Raw genomic sequence first — 20,761 nt, forward strand, 5'->3', positions numbered from 1 at the left:
GTTGGCTGCAACAGGGGAGCCCCAAGGACGGAAGCACATTGCACCAGCAGCAACTAGCAGACCACACAAGGGTTGTGCTGGGATGGCTCCCTGCTGCCTCTCCAGCAGCTTCAACCCCCTTTTGTATTCCAAAACCCCCCTAACCCCTCCCCTGAGGAGGTTTCTGAGAGGCAAGCTGGGACTGAACTTCTTATCCCCATCCCTCGGACGAGGAAGGCAGTGATGGTGGCACAAGAAGCCTTCTCCTCAGTGCTTGAATGGCTGCTGGTGGCATCTCCTGGTGTTTGAGAGCTTCTCCCCTCTCTGTGCATAAGAAAACCCCAATGAAGAGCAATGGCAGCAGGATGTTGAGAGCACGGGCCTCAGCTGGAGCCCAGCTCTCTGGCATCTGTGCAGAACAGCAAATCAAGATGCCAGGTCTCACTGTCCTCAAAGCCCAGCTGGGAGCTCTTGCTTCTCCCACCCCCTATTTTTCTCTTTCCTTTCAAGTTGGAGGGTCACGGTGGACAGATTTCTTGAGGCAGCTCCCAGTGCTGCTCAGCCCAGGGGTATTTTAGATTTACCAAAACTTGTTCAAACTGTTAATAGCTGTGTAGAGGCAGGATGGGAAGGATGTCCCCATTCTGTCTGGTGGCAGGGGCTGAGCAGCCTTGAAGTCTGCTGGCTTTTGATCCCAACTCAATTCCTTACAGAAGCATGAAAAAACCCCACTAATTTTATTTTCTATTATTATTATTATTATTGATATTGATATTATTGTTATTGTTATTATTATTAATGTTATTATCGCCTTTTAAAATTTTTAATACCAAAAAAAATGTGTGAAGTTACTGGGTGGATGCTGAAGAATTTTTTGCTCTTTTCACCCCAGTATAACAAAATCCTGAAAGACAATTCCAAGCCTCTGGCAGATTATAATCAATCCATGTAGGATATTATCTCAATAGAGGAGAACTTTTTTGGCACTGATAAATTACTGACAAAACACCTTCAGACCTTAGCAGGTCCCAGTATAGACAAGTCATAAGTCATAATGCATGACCTATTGATAAGACTGTTTTCTGACAAAAGAAAAGGTTTATGTCATTTCCTAAACTGTCTTCAGCCTGTTGTTGTTAGAAACAGAGAATTAGTTAAAAAAAATGCTCTTCTGTATGAGTACATGGCAGGGCTGGCTAGAGGTTGGCTGGTTTTCAAGGCACCTACTACCAAAAATAATTTGTGCCAGAGTCTGGGCCACTCAAACACATTTTTAAAGGAATTAAACACAGAAATGTGGCAAAGTAGAGAGGTAATAGTAAAACAAGAAAAGGTGAGAAAGGAGTGCATTGGGGATTCATCTCCTAAAATCCTGCTTGCAGCCACACTTCACCTTTGGATAAATGTACTTTAGTGTTCTTGAATAGTGCAGCCAAACTTGGGAGTGTTGCTACAGCCCTGGTGTTAGTACAATAGCAGCCAGTTTAAATTAATTCAACTCCTCTGAGACCTTTTGCCCACCCTGTATCATTGGCTTTGCTATAGGAAGACCCAAGATCACTTTGTTTTATGGAATCACGAGCTCTGATCTCAGGGATATGCTCCTGCCCATCACCCAGAGCACAAACCAGACCTACCCCTTCTCTGGCTGCTTGTGTTTGATGAGGAAAATGATCTGTATAAATTATCCAAGCTGTGACATTAGCAAGACCAGCCAAAGACTTGGGATATTTTTCAGTGGGGTGACTTCTGTCTGTGGACTGTTTGGAGGGGTTACTGGGCACGGCTGCCTGGCTGGCAGACAGTCTTTGAGCATAGCTGAGCCTCTGAAGAGTCAGAAACTAGCAATTCAGAGTCAAATTATCTGTGAATACAAAATTTTGAAGTAGCTTTTTATTTCCACCCCTGCTGTTCTGCTCAGGTGTTTCCCTGCAAGCACATGGATTATAATTTGCCAGGAATCCTCACATCAAATCTGTGGGTGTCTCAACAAAGCAGAAGTGCACAGGGCAGCAGCAAGTACAGGGACAGAGCTACAAATTCCAACTCTATTAGAAGCAAGAAGAGCCCTCAATTTCTGTTCACAAGTTTCTGAGCAGAGCTGGGACTGATGATCCCCAGCTGACCTGTTTCTGCTGGGGTTTTTCCTGGTTGCTTTGTTCCAATGGACACACGTGTCCGTGCTGCACGTGGAGCTGCTGTGTTCACAACACATGTCCCAGTTGCTCTGCAGGACACCTGGATGCTTTGTAAGCCTGGTGGCATCAGGAATATCAGTGTCTTGACTGTCAGTGGTGGAAAACTATGATGGGGAAGCTGTGGGGAGGAATGTCCAAGTGTTTAACATCAGTGATAGCTCAGTGTGTTGTTATCCCTTTTCTCAGTACAAGGTCTCAGCACAGGCTGGGTTCTTCCAGCTGGGTGGAAAAAGCTCTTGGTCTTGGTGAAGAACTGTGAGGTAGGACCATGAGAGGCTCCTTTTGCATCCATGGACTATTCAATTTAAATATGGAGACAGCTGGTGGGGCAAGTGATTTGAATCACTCTTAGTATGAATGTATTTCTTTCTGAAGACACCCACACAAACTACCTGCAAATCCTTGCTGTCTGTAGCAGGGTTTCTCTAACAAAGATTTGATTACAAGCTGACTATAAGTTATTAGCTTTCCAGTAAGTCTAAATGAATGTTACAGGCTATAAACTGACTATATAAATTACAGCTCTCATGTAAAGCTTAATGATGGCTGCAGTAACATTTGTATCTTTCCCAAGGACAGGAGAAAATTTCTTACTGTGTCACTGATTACAGTAGTTTTGTGTCCCAATTTTGTGTCTCATGTCAAACTGCCCGTGTGTTGTTTTATTTGTTTCCCCCTCCTTTTGGTGTTCTTGGTCTAAAACTTGTGCTTTCCTACACACCTCTTCCTTTGTGGCAGGGAAAGGGAGTGGACTCTGAGCCAGAGGCTGCCTTCTGGGCAATTCATTTCCAATCTTGGCAGAGTTTGGAAATTCCAGGTATTTGCTTCTCACAGGTCATCCTGTGGAGCAGGAGGGGCCACATGTGACTCTTAGCAAAGGTGGCAAGGTGTTACTGCTGGGTCTTCCTGGGCTTTTTCTGTCGTTGAGTAAGAAGAGGAAAATGGAATTAATTCATTCCATCCTGAGGCTGAAGTACCCCATTTGAGGAGTGGACGCAGGGGTTAGCTGAGCTTTTTCATTGGGCTTCAGACTTACTAACTTTTAATGGAAGTCTGCCCTACAGGACGAGGGCAAATAAAGTTAGTTCACCCAAAAAAGAGAAGGGGATGCAGCAGTGGATGGTACCCCTTGGGAAACTGCCACTTGCCTGCACTGTTTGGGTCTAGTTGTGTTCTGTGTGCTGCTGGCTGGAAGCAACTTGTTCCAGTGCCTCACCCCCTTCAGAGGAAAAAATATCTTCCTAATATCTAGTTTGAATCTTCCCTCTTGCAGGTTAAAACCTTCACTCCTTGTACTGTTGCTGCAAGCCCTGCTAAAACGTCTTTCCCATCTTTCCTTTAGGCCCCCTTTAAGTATTGGGGTGCCAGTAATAAAGATGAATGGTGCAGCTTTTGAACTAGAGAGCTCTTGGTAGCTGAGCTGGAGGGTGTACATCTATGTCTGTGACCCCAGGAGTTGAAGAACAGGTTGCAAGTGCTTGATTGTGCAGTGCCCGGGGCTCGTGATAATTAATTTGTGTTGGATAAACAGAACAAGTGATCTGGGTAAAAAGAAGATGACAATTCACTTCCATGGGCTGACTGCTCTGTTGCTGGCAGCCCTGAAGGTGGGTTTTTAGGGACCCTGCCTGCTGTGATTGCTGTGAGTCCTTTCAGCAGCATTCCAGTCCCACAGAGCCTGGCAAGGCTGCACTAAAGAGCATGTAGCTGGGGTCTCTGGAGCATCACCACTGCAGAGCTGACCAAGGAGTAAAATCCTACATTTCAGTATTGCTGGTGGGAAGCAGGGGCAGCTCATTTTGGTTTGTTTCTTCCTCCAAAATGCTTGTTTGCCTGTGTGATGTGAGGGTATTTATTGCATGTTGGTTCTGGGGTGGATTGGAGCAAGAGCTGTTGTATTCCCAGGAACTGGGAAGCCCGTGGTGGGGAAGGGATGGGGGTGAAGCAGCTGCATGACTCTGGATGCCAGGAGGGGAGAGATTACAGCTGCCTGGGAAGTGCTGGTGAGCTCAGGGAGTGTCAGGGGAGCCTGGTCGAGGGGCAGGGCTCAACCTGGGCTGGGGGCAGGTGCAGAGGAGGACGTGTGGTCCTCAGCAGCATAGGGATGCTTGGGAATGGCTCCAGGGGATGCTCAGGAGCAGCCCCAGGCTCACCCATGGAGCAACATGGCCAAGGGATGCAGCTTGCCCAGCAAATGCTGCCTGCTCCTTGTGCCTCTCCCAAAGGACTGCACAGGGGCCCATCATCCCCCACTGCAAATATTTGTCCTCTGATCCCAAGATACATGTTTTTCCAGACACTGTCAGAGCTTCCCCATCTCACCCCCTTCTCAGAGGCCACAGTTTCCTTTACGTGCACGTGGTGACACGTTATTATTTACAATTCCCCAAGAGCATCCTGCTCCCTGCATGACACTGCTCTGGTTTCCCTCCCCATCCTCCATCCATCAGCTCTTCAGCACTTACCAGCAGGTGACACTGCTCCCCCCCTCCACGCCTGCATTTCCTGGGGGGCTTCTGCAGAGTTGACTTGGGCCACAGGTAAATTACTGCCTCCACCTTGAGCAGAGGCTTGGCTTTGTTTTCTGTTGAGCTGTGCTTCACCTTGCTTTAGTAACTGGTTCCCATCAGGGCCAGACACGTGTCTGCAAACACACCTGTGCGTGGAGGGTGAACGTGTCTGCATCCCTGGCTGTTAGAATGGTCCCATGGAATTATGGCAGGGATGTGTGCGTGTGCACGTGAGCTTGCAGAAAGCTCCCCACTAAAAAGGAGGCTCTGTGTGCAGACCAGCCAGCTTCAGAGACTGTCCTAAACCGGATTTATCTGTCCCTCAAAATGCCATTGCACAGGTCACGTTCCATCGTGCCCGTGGGAAGGGAATCCGGGCCCGTCGTGCCACGTTACACACCCCACCTTGCCCTGGAGCTTCTCCCCAACCCACACGGACCTGTTGGGCCCCAACGAATTGAAGTGTCCAGTTCTTGGCGAGATTTGGTCTGGATGTGACAGGGAGCAACGTTTTTCCCCTGTGATTCCCGAGCTGGAAGGAGGAGGAAGGCAGGGCAGAGCAGGGCGAGCTCTTGTGGCGCTGCCACCAGATGCCACGTTTGGTTATCGCTGGCGAGGAGCTGGGTGGCAGCTGGGGGGGCACAGGGATGGGGAGAAAGGGGTACAAGTCGTGACAGGGTGTGCAGAGGTGGCATCCCGTGGGTGAGAGGCACAGGGCACTCCATGGCAGGGGCTCGCCAAGTTTCAGTGCTCGCTGTGCTGCTGGTTTCCTGTTTCAGGGCACTTTTCTGTGCCTCGGATGGGAGCTGCTTCAATCCTTTGGGATGGGCAGAGCACTGCTACGTTTAAATTTGTGCTCTGGTTAGGCGTTGGAACGTTCAGGTGGATCCCCAGATCATTCCTTCCCTGCAAGCTGCAACACGTTAGCAAATCTGTATATCCCTTGGGAAGAGGCTTTTACTGGGAAGTATTGGGAAGTGCCATCCTCATACTCCCAGTGTTCAGAGCAGCAGGGATGTGGGTGTCTGTTCCTGCAGGAAAGAATTCCCTGAAGAGCAGCCTCATCCACCTGCTTTCTGGGGATTCCTTATTATCAGTGCTCACACTGCATTAACTCTGGTACCACTCTCCAATGAAACACCTCCTCAGCTGCTCAGCTAACCTGTCCTGGGGTGGCTGAGACTGTCCTTTCCTGGAGAACAAATCTCAAAGGTCTCCCCATGGGCAAAGCTGGTTTTGGTAGAGCAGGAGCCTGCTCTGCCTCTTTCCATTCTGGCCAGCAGGTATCAGTGTTGTTTTTTCCATAGGAGGGTAAGTGACTGTTTCAGAATTTCTCTGGGTCTCCCAGGCAGTAGAGCTGCCACTTCCAGGCTCTGTATTTGGCTCCAAACAATACCACTCTCTGGAAGTGACTCTTTAGGAGGACTAAGGGAAGGCCCCATCTGCCCTATTTGCTGTCCATCCTCACATTTTGGCCAGGCAATATCTTAGGGATGCTGTGCAGATGAAACCCTCAACATAATAGTCCAAAAAGAAAGATTTAAGACGGTCTGGATCGTTCCAAATGAAAAATACCATCCCAAAGTAAGTGGTGTGAGGATGATGGTGCTTGCAGGGGGAGAGGGGATCTGTAGCTGCACAGCTGGAATAGGCCAAGTTTTGAGGTTGGTCAGAGCTAGGGAAGAAAAGTGCTGATAACTTCTGATGTGAAGCTGGTAACATGAAATACAGAGTAGATGAAGCCTTTAAATGGTGTAGAAGGCCAGAGGGCCCTAAGAAAGTCTCAGTAGGGACTGACCAGTGAAAACACAAAGACCTTTCAAGAGGAAGGAAGCACGTTCTATTAACACTGTTGGGAAAGTTGAGGAGAATAAGGGTGGGTGGCTGGTTCTGGCACCTGCCTAGGAGGAGTTTCCAAAGGGACTGACATTATGTGGAAACGGATGTTCACTTCTAAGAGCTGTTTTGGCCAAAAGAAATCAGGGAGAGTTTTACAAATGGTGAAATGCATCCCTTTTTACCCTACATCCTGACCTGCTGGTGTATCAGCCACCTTCCAGCCTGGCCTGGCGACAGGCAGAGATGGTGGGAAGTCCAAAATCAGATGCAGAGGGCTGGAGATGATGGGGATCATTCAGCTGAAGGATTTGGGCTGTGTTGGGAAGAAGAGCAGGTCTAGGAGAAGAAAAATGTTTCCTTTCACATACACAAATAAAGAACAAAGTATCTTCTCTTGCTTATTGAAAATCATTCATAAAATATATATCCTGCAATAAAGCAGAGCACAGTCCTGGGCAGCATTTTTCATAAACTCTGTGTCTCCCGGTATTTCACACAGTTAAATATATTGTTTTGTTTAGGATTTATACTCTTCATGTATTTTAAAGATAGAAAGGTCTGGAGCTGAATTTGCCAAAAGAGGAAGCATTTGTAAATCTCAGGTTTCATTTTCTTTTCCCTTAACATTTATAGCTGCTGTTATAAAGTGCAAGACACCCTGATCATCGCTTCTGCTGAACACCCTGTCATGATAAGCTGAAGTGCTCACGTGCTGCCAGTGTGGAACTGAGATGGCAAAGATGCTGCCTTCACAAACCAGCTAGTGCCAGGCAAATCAGCAGAGACAGCTAGGAAGATGAGGGGAACATGAACAGACACTGCCAGGAAATGATTCCCTCAGTGCCTGTGTGTCTGGTGGAGCTGCCTCTGTTGTGGTGCTGTGCCTGCACACTTACTGCTGTTTGTTTCTGTATGACAAGCCAGCACAAACACTAACCCAATGCTCTGAAGCTCCATCTGGGGTATGTAGTCAGCTGCTGTAATTAGGGAGAGATGTCGTTGCTCACTTTCTTGCCACTGGTGGAAATCAGAGGGTTGTGTTTGCTCCCATTACCATGTAAATTTGCAGCGGGAGTTGTTGGTTTCTCATGTTCCTTAGGAAACCATGGACTGGCAACTGCACTGAAACAATTCTTGTAGATTGTTTTGCTAAGTTTCTAAGGGATAAATGGCTGAGCATTCTGAAAATGACCACGGGAAGCTCTCCTGTGCCCAGTCAGGGATTTTCTCTACTAAGTGCCAGTTCAGAACCCATTTGAGTAAATGCATCATTCCTCTTCTGTGCAGGGCAGGACTTCAGCATTTGCTGAGATCCCAGTGATGCAATGGGATGGAGCAGGAATTTAATAGTAAGCAGCTGAACTGGCTTTTCCTCTTTTCTTTATGTTTTGTTTGTTTGTTTGTTTGCTTTTTAACGAATCAGTTCCATATTGCCTTTCTTACAATTTCTGACATTACACTAGCAGAGAGTCAGGAGATAATATTTTGGATGTCCTGCCTGGAGGAATCCCAGTGCTGCCCACCAGATGCTAATGGCTGGGAATGGGCTCTGGGAATGAGAGGGGCTGTGGCTGGGGAAGAGCACTGCATTTGTTCTGCAGCACTGGAACCAGTGATGTATGATGCTTGTTCCTCTTCCTGATCCAGTCTCAGATTCATTATAAAATAAGAAATGAGCAAAACTAGGCTTGTAACTTGATTGCTCTTATCCCTCAGAAAATAATGGTGATGTAACACTGTCTGCTATAATATGGTCTTGAGTACTGGTGAGCTGCTGTCACCTCAGCCATGCATCAGGAAAGCTTGTCTGCTCGTGGCTTGGTCAGCTGCTGCACATTAAATGAAAAGGTAACTATTGTTTAGAAACGTGGATAAAGGCATCATGTCAGCTATATTCGAATAAGCTGTACCTTCCAGTGCATTAGGCAGTGTCTGGGGAAGTTGGCCACTATCTGAAGTGCTCTTCAACTGAGTAATCCTCATGCTCAATACATCTTGGAAGTGAGTGTATTCTTGTCCCACCCAGAAGACACATTATTGTTTGGGAGCTACTATTCAGAAAGGACCTTGGGATCTTTGTGCTGCATTAATTAATCACAGTCATGTCCTCAGATCAATATTTCCTGAGATCTGGTGTCACAGCTCCCTGAAGACCTATTTCAGACTTTCATAGAAATTAACATGTAGCAAATTTTAACTACACTGAGCAGGGACTGAGCTGGGAGTCACTTATTGAGCCTGTGGCTGCTGCCCTGGAGGAGGGTCTGTGGGTGAGATGTTCCCCTGGCTTCTCATCTGCAGAGCAGTAAGTAGAGATGCAGAAAATGCACCAATCATGCCCAATAAAAAAAGCCATTGGGCCTCTTAAAATTAAAGACCCAAGAAGGAAAAATTGATGCTCACTGCCAATAACCACTGTGGTGGTTATTGCCAATAACTGCCAATAACTCTGTGGTGTTTCTGCAGTTCAGAAGCTTTGTGGGGCTGGGACGTGCCCGTGGATCCAGATGAATGGGAACAGAGAATTGGGTGCTGAGGTATTTTTTCTTTTCCCTGTGCTAACCTGGGGAGGGAGATGGCTAAAATCCCAAGCAGCCCAGGTGCCCAGCAGTGCTGTTACCATAACTGGCAATTGCAGGATTCACGTGTGGGTGCGTTCCGGTTGGTGGAACAACAGTGACAAATGCAGCAGGATGTGTCACTGTGCTGCTCGTGCTGGGTGGGCTCTGCAACTGTGCTGGGGAGGAAGTCACACTTTGTTTAGCTGTGTAGCCTTCAGATACAAACATTTATTCTGTCTGTTTATGTAATTTTTGTCTTATGCTGGGCCAACCCAGATGGGCAAAATAATTTTTGGCATTCCCTCTCCTTACCCCACTCCCACCCTCCCCATACACAGATCCTAACCCTCTTTATTTTGCTCATGCTACGTATTTAGAAGGTGAAAAACATAAATGTGTTACTAGTGATAGAAAGGAAAACAAGCAATACACTCCACCTCAAACTGTGTTATGGATCCTCTCCCTGGCAGAGCCCCAAGCATCATGGTTACTCAGCTTCCAGCTGTGCAAGCACAGAGGGAGGGATTAATCAAAGCTAGTGCATGTTAATGGAGCCCTAAACCTGGCTTCAGATCACCTCAACAGACCCCCGAAGTATCTTGGCATTAAACCCTCCTCCCTCAGGACCTGCTGGAGCAGCACATCATTGAGAGGCTGCCCTTTCCAGGGAGGTGGAGCTCCTGGGTGCCTGGAGGCTGCCCTGCCTGTAACCCCTCGAGCTCTGGGCATGGCCTGCTGCCCCTCTTGCCAGCACCCTCCTGAGGGCCAAGAAGAGTTTCACCATTGTCCCCATATATCTGAATTGGCACAGACCTGGGATCCCTCCCAGGGCACCCAAATCCCCTTGGAGGGGCAGCAGAGGAGCTGTCAGTTGGTCACAGCAACCTCCATTAGCTTGACCCTGGCAAGGGTTGCTCCCTTTTTATATTATTTATATTTTTATTTAATAAATACCTGAATGCTGCAAAAGCTGAAGGGAGAGAAGGGAAGGCTTTGGTTGCCCAGAGAGGTGGTACAAGCCCCATCTGTTGAAACAGGCAAGGTCAGGTTGGACGGGGCTCTGAGGAACCTGATGTAGTTGAGGATGTCCCTGCTTACTGTAGGGGGGTTGGACTGAATGTCCCTTCCAGCCCAAATAATTCTGGGATTCTATGATTTTAAGGGTGTTTTTCCTGCTGGTGCTTAAAAAGGGCAAATTCTGTGAGCCAGGGCAATGTTCCCTGTACTCAGAACAAAAGGCCTGGGTTTGGTTTTGGGAGGTGAGGGTGGCATGACTGTAGGAAAGCAGGTAGAGCTGGTAGCCCCAAGGGATGCCCAGCTGGGGTATGAGGGACAGCAGCCCCACACCTTGCCTGCTTGAGACATCTCTGCAGGTGTGGAATTTGTGATAACTTCTTCCAAACATGACCAGAGCTTGAAGGAGGCTGCTGAGCTAACCTGTACTGCAGGTGTTTTCCTCCAAGGAAGCTGCTGCCTCCCCACAGTCAAGTCATGCTAAGCCAAAGGCTGTTGCCAGGTCTTTTACACTCTTCATCATCTCCTTAGTTCTCTAGTGAAGGATAATCTTTGTTGGCAATATCACCTTTGGAAGCAGCACAGTTGGGTGGTGGCAGGCTTGGGGTGTTTGCCTGGAGTCAGAGCAAATGGTGGAGGTGACAGGGGACACCAGCCAAGGCTGGGCAAAGTGCCCACGTGTCTCAGAACTCCTGCACCTCCAAAGGCAACGTCTGCTTTTTGTGCACTCAAAGACATGGCCCAGCTCTCTTGTACTTCTGAGGTTCACAAGGTCTTAATGTCATGTTGTTAAATTTTCAGCATCCCCTTTCACACCAGAAAACTCTTCTGTTTGGAGGGATTTAGGATAATGCAACTCTCCATGAGTCCCATTATTTCTCAAAAGGTGATTGTGTTGTTCAAGTGCCCATATGGTGACAAGCATCTAATTATGGATCCTTCCTGCAGACCCCCAGAGATGCCATTATGTCCACCTGCAGCAGAAGGGGGGAAGATTATAATTTGCATTCAGCATGAGCTTTTCTCCATTATTTCCACTGCATAAATATGGAAAACAAATCTTATTGACCATTGATTCCCTTGTTGTTTATCTTCCATTTCATTTTTTAAAACACCAGTTTTGCTTTGCTTAATTCCTCAAAATATTGTTGTTTGCTGCTTCAGCACTAATGCCTCTGCTCTAGTCTGGTCTCATTGAATGTGCACTTTCCTTGGGCAACCTGGCAGAAATGTCTTGGCTAAAAAGGCTTTTCATCCTCTGAAAAGAAAAGCAAGGCTGAGAGGGATGACACACCCAAAGATAAAAGCTGCATCAATAACCACAAGATTAGTATATATTCACTTCATTTTTCCTTTGTCCTTTTTCAGTTTTTAATACTTTTCATGCTCTTTTCCCCTCTTCTCACTAGATTTCTTATTCTTTAAATTCTCAGACTTTCAGGTTACAAATGCCTCCCCATCTATCTGTTTTTATACCTGTCAATAAAAATAGTTTTGAGGAGAAAATACCTAAATACAGTGTGCATTAGGGCACAACAAGCCCCTCATCTCTGAATTAAAGGAGGGGAGGGATGGATGCACACCCCTCTCCCAGGCCAGCATGGGCAGGCAGACTTCACCCTCCCTTCAGGCTTTCCTGCTGCTTTTGTTGCATTTCATCATTGCTCCCATTGACACAATCCCTGCAGAAACAGGAGGAGCACAGAGGTGTCAGCTTGGGGAGCAGAAAGACCTCATTCTGCTTGGGTTTTTTCTCTAATGACAAATCTCTTTTAGACCTTGGCAGGAGGAGAACATCTGCAAATCTTTTGGCTTCCCATGTTTGGCCTCCTTTTTGGAGAAGTGAGGTGACAAGCTGCAGCAGTTGGCAGAGCAGAGCCTGGTTGGTGTTTGCCCCATCCTGTGTCTAACAGCATGAAGCTCAGAGGGTAGAAACTCCAGAGAAAGGAGGCACAGCTGGGCAGGGCATGGATGGACCTGTTCCATGCAAGATGGTCCCTCCTTGAGTTGAAGTTTTGTTCCTCTTGGAAAGAGGTCTAGGGCCAAATGGGGTGATTAACAACTCTTCTTACAAATCCAGCTGTGAAAAATTGTTCCAAGCCAGTCCAACCCTTCTTGCTGCAAGAAGCAGAGGGGAGCTGTGCTGCTGGCATGGCCTGCTGGAGAGGGGTCAGTGCAAAGTGACTTCCCACTGATCTGTGTCTCTTCAGCATCTGATGGGGTGTGCTCTAATGTTCTTTGGCCTTCCTTTAGGACAAGCCCAAGGAGATATTTTGAGGTGTGCTGGAATTTCACATCTCAGTGGAGCAAAGTTCCCTCAAAGGATTTTGGGGCAGCTCTAATTGCAGACACTACTGTCTCTACCACACAGAATCACAGAAGGATTTGGGTTGGAAGGAACTTTTCAAGGCCATCTTGTCCAACCTCCCTGCAGAGAGCAGGGACATCTTCAACCAGATCAGGTTGCTCAGAGCCCTGTCCACATGGTTGGGCACTCTGTGTCATTTTTGCTGTTCTCTACAAATTACTCTTGATGAGATAGTCTAGAGGAATGAAGGTAATTTGCATGTAAACGTGCCGATTACTATTCATGGGCTTAAGTCAAAAGGAACTTAAATTTAGTGACTTCAGGCACTGCTTTGTTATGTGTTCAGGAAATCATCCTTAGGGTTTACACGTGCTGTAGGATGAAGCTCTAATAATGTCCTGGTGCAACACTGTTGGACCCAAGGTGCCCCGTGAGTTGTCATTTCCCTCGTGCAAATCGGGGTGCTCAGCTAAACCACACACTGTACCAGCAGGGACATCTGCAGGGTTCCCAAGGACTTGTGTGTATTGGCACTTGGGAAGGTGGAGCAGAGAAGATGTGAGGAAGGCAGAGTCACTGGAAATGTCCGTTGTGTGTTTCCAGCTCCAGGGTGTCATTCTTTATGATTAGTGCCAGGTAGAGCAGCTGTCACTGTGCCTTCCTCTGCTCAGTGCAGTGCAGCTTGTTTTGGTACCTCTATTTTAGGCAGCTGGGCCATGGAAAATGAGTGCAGGGGCAGCTTACATGGCTTTGCTCAGAGCTCAGGGCATTTCTTCCTGCCATGGATGCCCCGAGGAGCGAGTTCATGATGAAGACCCTTGCTATGAATCCTTTACAAAAGTGGAGCTAAACAGCTCATTCCAAAGTGTGTTGCTGGGTATTGAACCAGAAGACCCAAAGCCCATGGGGAGAGGGTGGTTGCAGACTGGGCATCAACTCTTGGCTGCACAACTGGCTGCTCGATGACGCTCTGGTTTCTGTGTTTTCCCCATTTCTGTTCCCACCTCCTGCAGGCAAAGCCTACGCTCCCGAGTTCTACTACGACACCTACAACCCCCTGTGGCAGAACAGACCCCGTGTCTACTCCTACAGCCTCCAGTGGACCCAGATGAACCCCAACGCTGTGGATCGCATCCTCGCCTATCGCTTAGGGATCAGGCAGGTGAGGAGAGCCTTTCTGTTTGCAGGACCTGCCTGCTGAGTGCTGACCTCTGTGAGGACTTCAGGGCCTGATTTGATTTGATTTTAGTCTATTATATTTCATTTTATATATATATATCTTATTTTATTCATTTATTATTTATTTTTTCATCCCTCTTTTCATCTTCTGTGAGTCAGAGCTGTTTCTCCTCCTCCTGGAAGGCTGGCTGCCCCCTTGCACTAGTCCTCTGCCATTTGGAGATCCTGAAAACCAATTTGCACATTTGCAGTGGGAATGCAGCAATTAAAGAGCTGCTTCTTAGAGGGTTTGTAGAGACTGTGGCTCAAGACAGACCTGAAAGATTACATGAAAAATCTTGCAGTGAAACTGAAGTTTGTCTCTCTGTGTTTCTGAAGATCTTTTACCAGCTCTTCCATGTGAATAGATAAACACAGGGATAGGTGTAGCTTTCCTACAGGAACACGTGGTGATCCTTGAGAACCAAGACAAGACATCTTTATTGACCACATTTAAGCCCATCACACTTATGTCTTCATAGCTTCCCTAGGAAGTTTCCAGTGGGAATTAACACTGTTAAGGAAGTGTGGAACCAACCCTCTTGCAGAGGAATTGTTCAATTAACATAGTCATCCCCATTAATTTACCCTTTAATAAGGAAAATATCATCTCTCTGCTCTGAAGGTTATTGCTAAAAAAAACTTGAGTTTCAATAGTCAATTAAAGTGAAAGAACTGCTCCGTGCACCCTGACTAAAGTGTTGCTGAATGGCAACACCTCAGCTCACTCCCCTTGGCAGGGCAAAGACATCTGCCCACAGCTACGTCCGTATAAAGCCTCACCATGTTCTGATCAAAAGGCAGCAAATGTGCATGCCCAGCCCTGCCTAGAGTCCATCCATGCCACAGACTGGCACTGACAGGCTGGCTTTTGGCCTTCCCAAGTTAAAATACAGGGTTTGAAAAGAATTCTCCTGGTTATGAGCACCTCCTTGGCCATCACATCCACCTACACGTCCTATCTTATCAGTTGGACTGCCAGGCTTGGCTTGGGCCATGCCCTTTCTGTGGCTCCTGCTCCCAGCCTGGACCTGCTGCAATCCAATTAAGACATTTTGCTGCTTACTTGGGAGAATCTGTCTGGTACAGTTTTTGGTCTGGTTTTACACTCTTCCCTCTGAGCTTGCTTTTCTTTCCTTAATACCGCAATTGATTGATTTGGAAAGTGTCTGTTTGGTTATTCAATGCCTGAAATAACAGTTTGTGCAGGGAGAAAGAGCTCGGGGATTAAGATGGATTCTTGAAGAGGTATGTGTTTGAAAATGAGAGTGCAGGAAGTATTTTGTTATCCCCCAGGTCTCTTGCTGGGATGAGCTCTGTAAGCTGCAAAATAAATAGGGAGTTGGAGCAGGTTACTGATGCTGAGTGGAGGGGATTTGGCTCAAGTGACTTCTGTGGCAGCTGAGGAGTTGATGGGGACACATCTAGGGAACAGCTTTGATACCTGGGAATGCTGCCTTTCCTCCACTCAGGAGTTTCTCTCTGCCTGAAACTCACTAATTTGAAATGGAAACGGGTGACTTTTAATACCTGTTGATGCAACTGTTTGCATCGTTGAGCACAAATCAGTTCTGTTGCTCCCAGTACCCGAGAGGAATTATTAAATTGAAAATAATAATTTGCTGAAGTCAAAGAATATATAATGAAATTAATTGCATTAGGTATTTTAGCTTCTTTTTTTTTCCATTTCATTTTAATTTACTTTTAATTATCTATTTGTATAATTATCTAGAGTTAGTTTACTCTAATTTCTTTGACAACACTCTCTGTCAGGCTAACAAAATTTTTCCTATACTCTTTCTGAAGCCACATTTAAATCTTGGGTGACTGAGAACCAGTGAGCCAACCAGGCACACTTGGCCTTTATTGCAGTAATTCCCCCTGAAACAAGGGTGATCATTAAACTTCTTAATTTTTTTGACACCTACCAGTACTTGCTATCAGCACACTCCCCTCTGAACTGTTTGTGTTTAGATACTTCACTTAGCAAAGTTGTTTGCAGGGGATGGTTTTGGTTTTTTGATTTTTTTACCTGGGTTTTGTTATATAACAAGAGAAGTGGGGACAAGAATCCTTTGGTAGTGGCAGGGGGGCCCCCTTGTGCTGGAGAGCAGCCTGTAGCACCAACTGACTGCTCTTCATCCTGTTTTCATCTCCTAATGCACCACTAAGCACTCCCAGTGGGCCATGTGGTGGGTCAGTGTGTTGGTATCTACTGGGATTCAATCAACACTGTTCTTTTTATCTGATCAGTAAATTGCTTTTGCATCAAGAACCCCAACAGCAGCACCCAAGCCTTGCTTCCTCTTTGCCCACCCTCCACAGTGCTGCTTCTCTTGAGACACAATCCAGGCAGTCTCTGGGGAAGATTTAGTTGATAGCAGGTTTAGGCTTGCTGAATGTTCTGTGGGAATGTTGAAGTCTGTAATATTGACAGTATTTTTAAGGCCATTTGATAAAAACCAAGAGTTTCTAAGGAGACACAGAGTGGTTGAGCTTCATTTCTGAGTTTGCCAGGTGGCTGTAAAAAGTAACACAAAGGATGTGCTTAATAATGAAACTTGTAAAGGGCACTGGTAGTAGGGATTTTCCTTAAAGACCTGTTCTGCTAGGAGTAATTAGACTCTACTGCATTGTAACACCAGGACAGTGTCTCCACTGGCTGGCATCAAGTGAGCTTGTAGAGCTGGAGGTGGCTCTGTCCAGACCAGCTCAGCCAAGCAGAGTTTTGAAGAGTTTTGCTGACAACAGGAATTAACAAGGAGAAATGGCCAGTGCCAGAGGTGCAGTGCTGGCAGAGAGCAGGTGGAACAGAGAGGCTGAAGCAAAGGAGCTTTGCTGGGGGGTGATGTCTACAGTTTAAATAATCCTGGTCATGTGGAGGTGTGAGCAAGAGGAACAACCTGTTTCCCTGTGGGTGCCAGGAGCAGCTGTTGTGTTATCAGGACCTTCAGGACTCTCCAGTTGCTTTGCAACAGTGAGCACGTATGTTTTAAGAGCAAAAACTAATCAATTTAAGAAGTTGATTGTGAATCTGTAAGAAGCATTGCATTTATCTGTGTGTTATCTGTATCTCTCTTTCATGAAGACCAGTGTCTGGCTCTCAGCCCAGCCCTGTGTTTGAGGCTCCAAGGAGCACACCCAGCAGCACATTATGGGTGAGCAGAGGGTACTTCAGTCGAGTTTGTCCTGCTGATGTGGTGGTGTGAGATGGATGCGTTCAGTCCTGCTGATGTGGTGGTGTGAGATGGATGCTCCCTGCTGGGAGCATCAGAACAGGAATGGTTTATATCAAAAAGACAAGAATTTTGACATGATGGAGTTCTGTGAGTACAGCTCTTGGACACACAGGCATGTGTTTGCAGAGTCAGGACTCAGAGTCCTTCTTGGTGGTGCTCAATTACCCAGCCCATTGCACAGCCTGTTGCCCCTGTGGGTCCATCTCTCTCTCCAGCCCTCTTTCTCTGGGGCTTGCTTTAGTTTACTTTCTGGTTCTGTGATACTAAGACTCCAGCCTGGATGAATCACCAGAGCAGTGTTACATATTTCTGTCAGATCCTACTTCTTATCACCTGCTTTGTCAGTAGAGTTAAAAGAAAGGCATAAAGGGGTGATGGAATGGTAGAAAAGCAGGACAAGGGAGAAACTTGTTTGGCATTTTAAGCTTTGGTTCAAGAGAAGCTGTGAGAAACCAACACAGCAAATGTTAGAAAAGTTAGTTGAGAAATAAAGTGGAGCTTGGTTTAATGAAATAGCAGGGAAGCCAAAAGCTCAAAAAGGGAAAGGGAAGGTCCCATCAGCAGAAGAGGGAGTCACAAGAACAGAAAAGTGTCATTTTTCTGCCTAGAGAGTGAAAATGGCAAGAGATGAATGGAAGTGGTTATTTACTGAAGTCCTGTGTTTAGAATGAAAGTCACTTACAAGACATTGATTTATTTTGGCACACTCGAGGCCCCCACCTGGTGGGTGGTAATTTTCCAGATGTTTCTTCTGTCAGGATCGTGGTGCTGTCATCACACAACCCACTGCAAAGGGAAAGATGTTTGCAAGCTGAGTGTTTTCATTGAGCTTGCTATGGAACATGTAAAATAGCTACACATCAACGTGTAGACAAAAATTGTATTCAGAGCCATTCAAAAATAATTACTCACATCTGTAGTAATTAATTCCCGGGGGAGAAGTGAGAGAGTTGAAAATTCACATGTACATTGGAGCATTTCTAGTGCTGTTTTCATGAAAAATGTTAAGCCTTCTTTGCAGAGGAATATTACTGTCCCAGAGATTTCAGAGTGCATTTCTTTTTGGAAGTTTAAGCAAGGCTTTGCTTTTTTCCAGTTCTGTCTGTGCTTGTGAAATGAGACAGAGAGAGTTTGGCCAAAAAAACAAAACTGAGTGCAACATGCAAAGGCACGTTTCCTATTGATTTCCATGGGTTTGGTAAATCAAATTAGAGAAGCAATGGTTCTGGTTTACAATTTTCTATTTGCAATTCTGATGCCTCCCGTGCTTATCCTTTACCAGACTGAGGCTAAAATAGCAAGCTGAGGGCTGTCATTTGAGATTTGTACCAAATGCTTTTAATTGCCATTTTAAAATGGTTACATCTCCCAGGCTTCATCTAGATTAGGCAAATGCTTTATATAATTCTGAAAAAAAATTAAAATATCCTACTGATTGCACCTTCATAAATGCAGGGGTAAAGGTTATACACCTAAGTGGGGGAACAAGGGGTAGTGGATTGAAACTGGAAGAGGGGAGATTGAGATGAGATCTGAGGAGGGAATCATTTGCTGTGAGGGTGGTGAGAGCCTGGCCCAGGTTGCCCAGAGAAGCTGTGGCTGCCCCATCCCTGGCAGTGTTGAAGGGCAGGTTGGATGGGGCTTGGAGCAGCCTGGGCTGCTGGGAGGTGTCCCTGCCCATGCAGGGGGTGGGACTGGATGGTATTTGAGGTCTCACCCAAACCAGTCTGGGATTCTCTGCTTCTATGATCCAAAGATTCTATGATCTTGTTCTGTCAGGTCCTGACATTCTGCCTTTGATCCTGTGATATCTTGATTCCTAAAGATGCTCCTGGCTGTGACCACCCTCCCTGGTCAGGGAGTGACCCAGAGTAACCAGTTTATTCCTTTTGGAGCTGGCAGGCTGTATTTTCTAGAGATGCAAAGAGAAAACATCCCAGACTGAGCTGTGCCCATTCACATTGCCACGAAATGTGGTCTGTAAAACTAAACTCCCTTTCTTCACAAAAAAAACCCTCTTACAGGCAAAATTTAACATATTCATTTGGTCCAAGCAATTAGTGCCTGCTGGGACTGCCTTGGTTTCATTTTCATTATGTAAGCATAAACTCTGGCCGTTTCATTACTGATTTTTATACCTATTTCATAACAACTTTTTAGTCTGGTTTCTCTGGGAAACAAGACACACAGGAATGTCCTGAAGCTACTGCCTGTGGTTTCTGAACCCAGAATATTGGTCAGACCTGACAGGGAACAGAGGTGCAGCAGGCAAGGAGGGTCCCACCAGTGAACTAATCAAGGAGAAAAAGTCATTAATCAAATAGAAAAAACAACCATGAGTTTTTAGTAGACTGTATGAACCCCCCAGCTTCAACACTCTGCAGGTATTTAAGAGATGTATAGATGTTGTGCTCAGTAACATGGTTTAAGCATTGGAACTGGTAGCATTAGTTTAATGATTGGTAGAGTTTGGTTGTGGTTGGACTTGATGATCTTAAAGGTCTTTTCCAACCTGAATGACTCTGTGATTCACAGCAAGCTCAGGGCAGCCCCTCCAGGGATACTCTGTATTTTTGTATTATTATTATGTTTCTCTTCAGAATAGCTGTCTGGGTATATTTGCACACTGCAGGAGTCAGAGATCTCTATTGTCATGTCTCCCTGACTTTTACCAACAACATCAAAATCCTAATTCTCTAAAGAACAAATCCAGCCTGAGAAGGAGCTCTCGTGTGAGAAGCAGTGATGTTGGCACAACCTGAGGCTTTTGTTGCACATGTCCCTTCAGTGAAAGAAAATGCAGACTTATCTCCTCTCAGGAGCACATGTTCTCCCCCAACATGGACAAAAATTGTCTAGCAGGAGGTGTCTGCCCATGCAGGGGGTTGGAACTGGGTGATGGTGAAGGTCCCTTCCAACCCAAACCAGTCTGTGGTTCTGTGGTTCTGTGAAAATCAAGTCCTGTGCTGTAGCCCCAGCCTGGGCATGGGGGTCACCCTCAGCCTGCATTTCTTGGGTCTCAGCAGCAGAGCTGGCAGGGTGAGCAGGTCACTGCTGCAAACACAGAGCATCAGTCAAACTTTAGGAAAGATGCAGGAGAAAACTGAGTGACCTGAGGAGCAATTTAGTGAGAGAAATCACTTGAGATGGGGGAATTTGTTTTAGTAAACAGGTCAGTTGCTTTACAACTATATTTAAACCCAGGTGGTGGGGTTGAGGCTCCTCTTTGTGGGCAGGATGTGTGCTTTCCTGACTGCTTTTCCACCTCTTTGTGGGCAGGATGTGTGCTTTCCTGACTGCTTTTCCACCCTGCTGCTGTGGAGCTCTCCAGTGAATGCAAACAGCAGGTGCCAGGGGTTTGATGCTGAGCAGATCCAGGTTGATTACCTAGAAAAAAATTTCATTATCCTGCCTTATTCTTTATATAAATTCCTGTAATGCAAAACTGTTGGCAAAAAAAAAACCAAAACAAAACACAAAAACAAACAACCAAAACTAATCTGTAAATGATAGCAGTGGTATTCTTGTTAGTGGTGATTTGGTATCAAACAATTGTGAAGAAAAATTAAAGGATTTGCCAAAATGAAAACTCACAGAGAGACAGAGCAATGAAGCTTGGAAAATGGAAGATGTATATAAAAATGATGGCATATGTCCTTAGCAAATGCATGGCAGTTAAGAGTTGTGTGGCTGGTGTGCAGCAGGATCTCAGTCATGGTAAAGTAGAGCAGGAATAAATATTTGAAAAGGCCTTTCTGTATTACAGAAATTTAATTCTGATGAAAGATGCATCCCCTTTAGTGAAGATAGTTTCAGAGCACTACTGCTGACACCATCCAGTGTCCTAAAATTAAATAATTCTAGAATAGAGCTGCTTGAACCACTGAATAACTGT

At 46.1% G+C, this 20,761-nt stretch overlaps 1 protein-coding gene across 1 annotated transcript in view; it reads left to right on the forward strand.

Annotated features, from left to right (window-relative positions):
• MDGA2 (MAM domain containing glycosylphosphatidylinositol anchor 2) overlaps positions 1-20,761 on the forward strand; it is a 330,656-nt gene that overhangs the window by 267,931 nt on the left and 41,964 nt on the right. Inside the window, exon 10 of the mRNA XM_010001201.1 lies at positions 13,423-13,571. Within this exon, the coding sequence (XP_009999503.1) occupies positions 13,423-13,571 (149 nt within the window). The remainder of the gene's footprint in view (positions 1-13,422; positions 13,572-20,761) is intronic.

The sequence above is a fragment of the Chaetura pelagica genome, unplaced genomic scaffold (assembly GCF_000747805.2).
Source record: "Chaetura pelagica isolate M959 unplaced genomic scaffold, ChaPel_1.0 scaffold206, whole genome shotgun sequence".
In the NCBI taxonomy this organism is placed as follows: Eukaryota; Metazoa; Chordata; class Aves; order Apodiformes; family Apodidae; genus Chaetura; species Chaetura pelagica.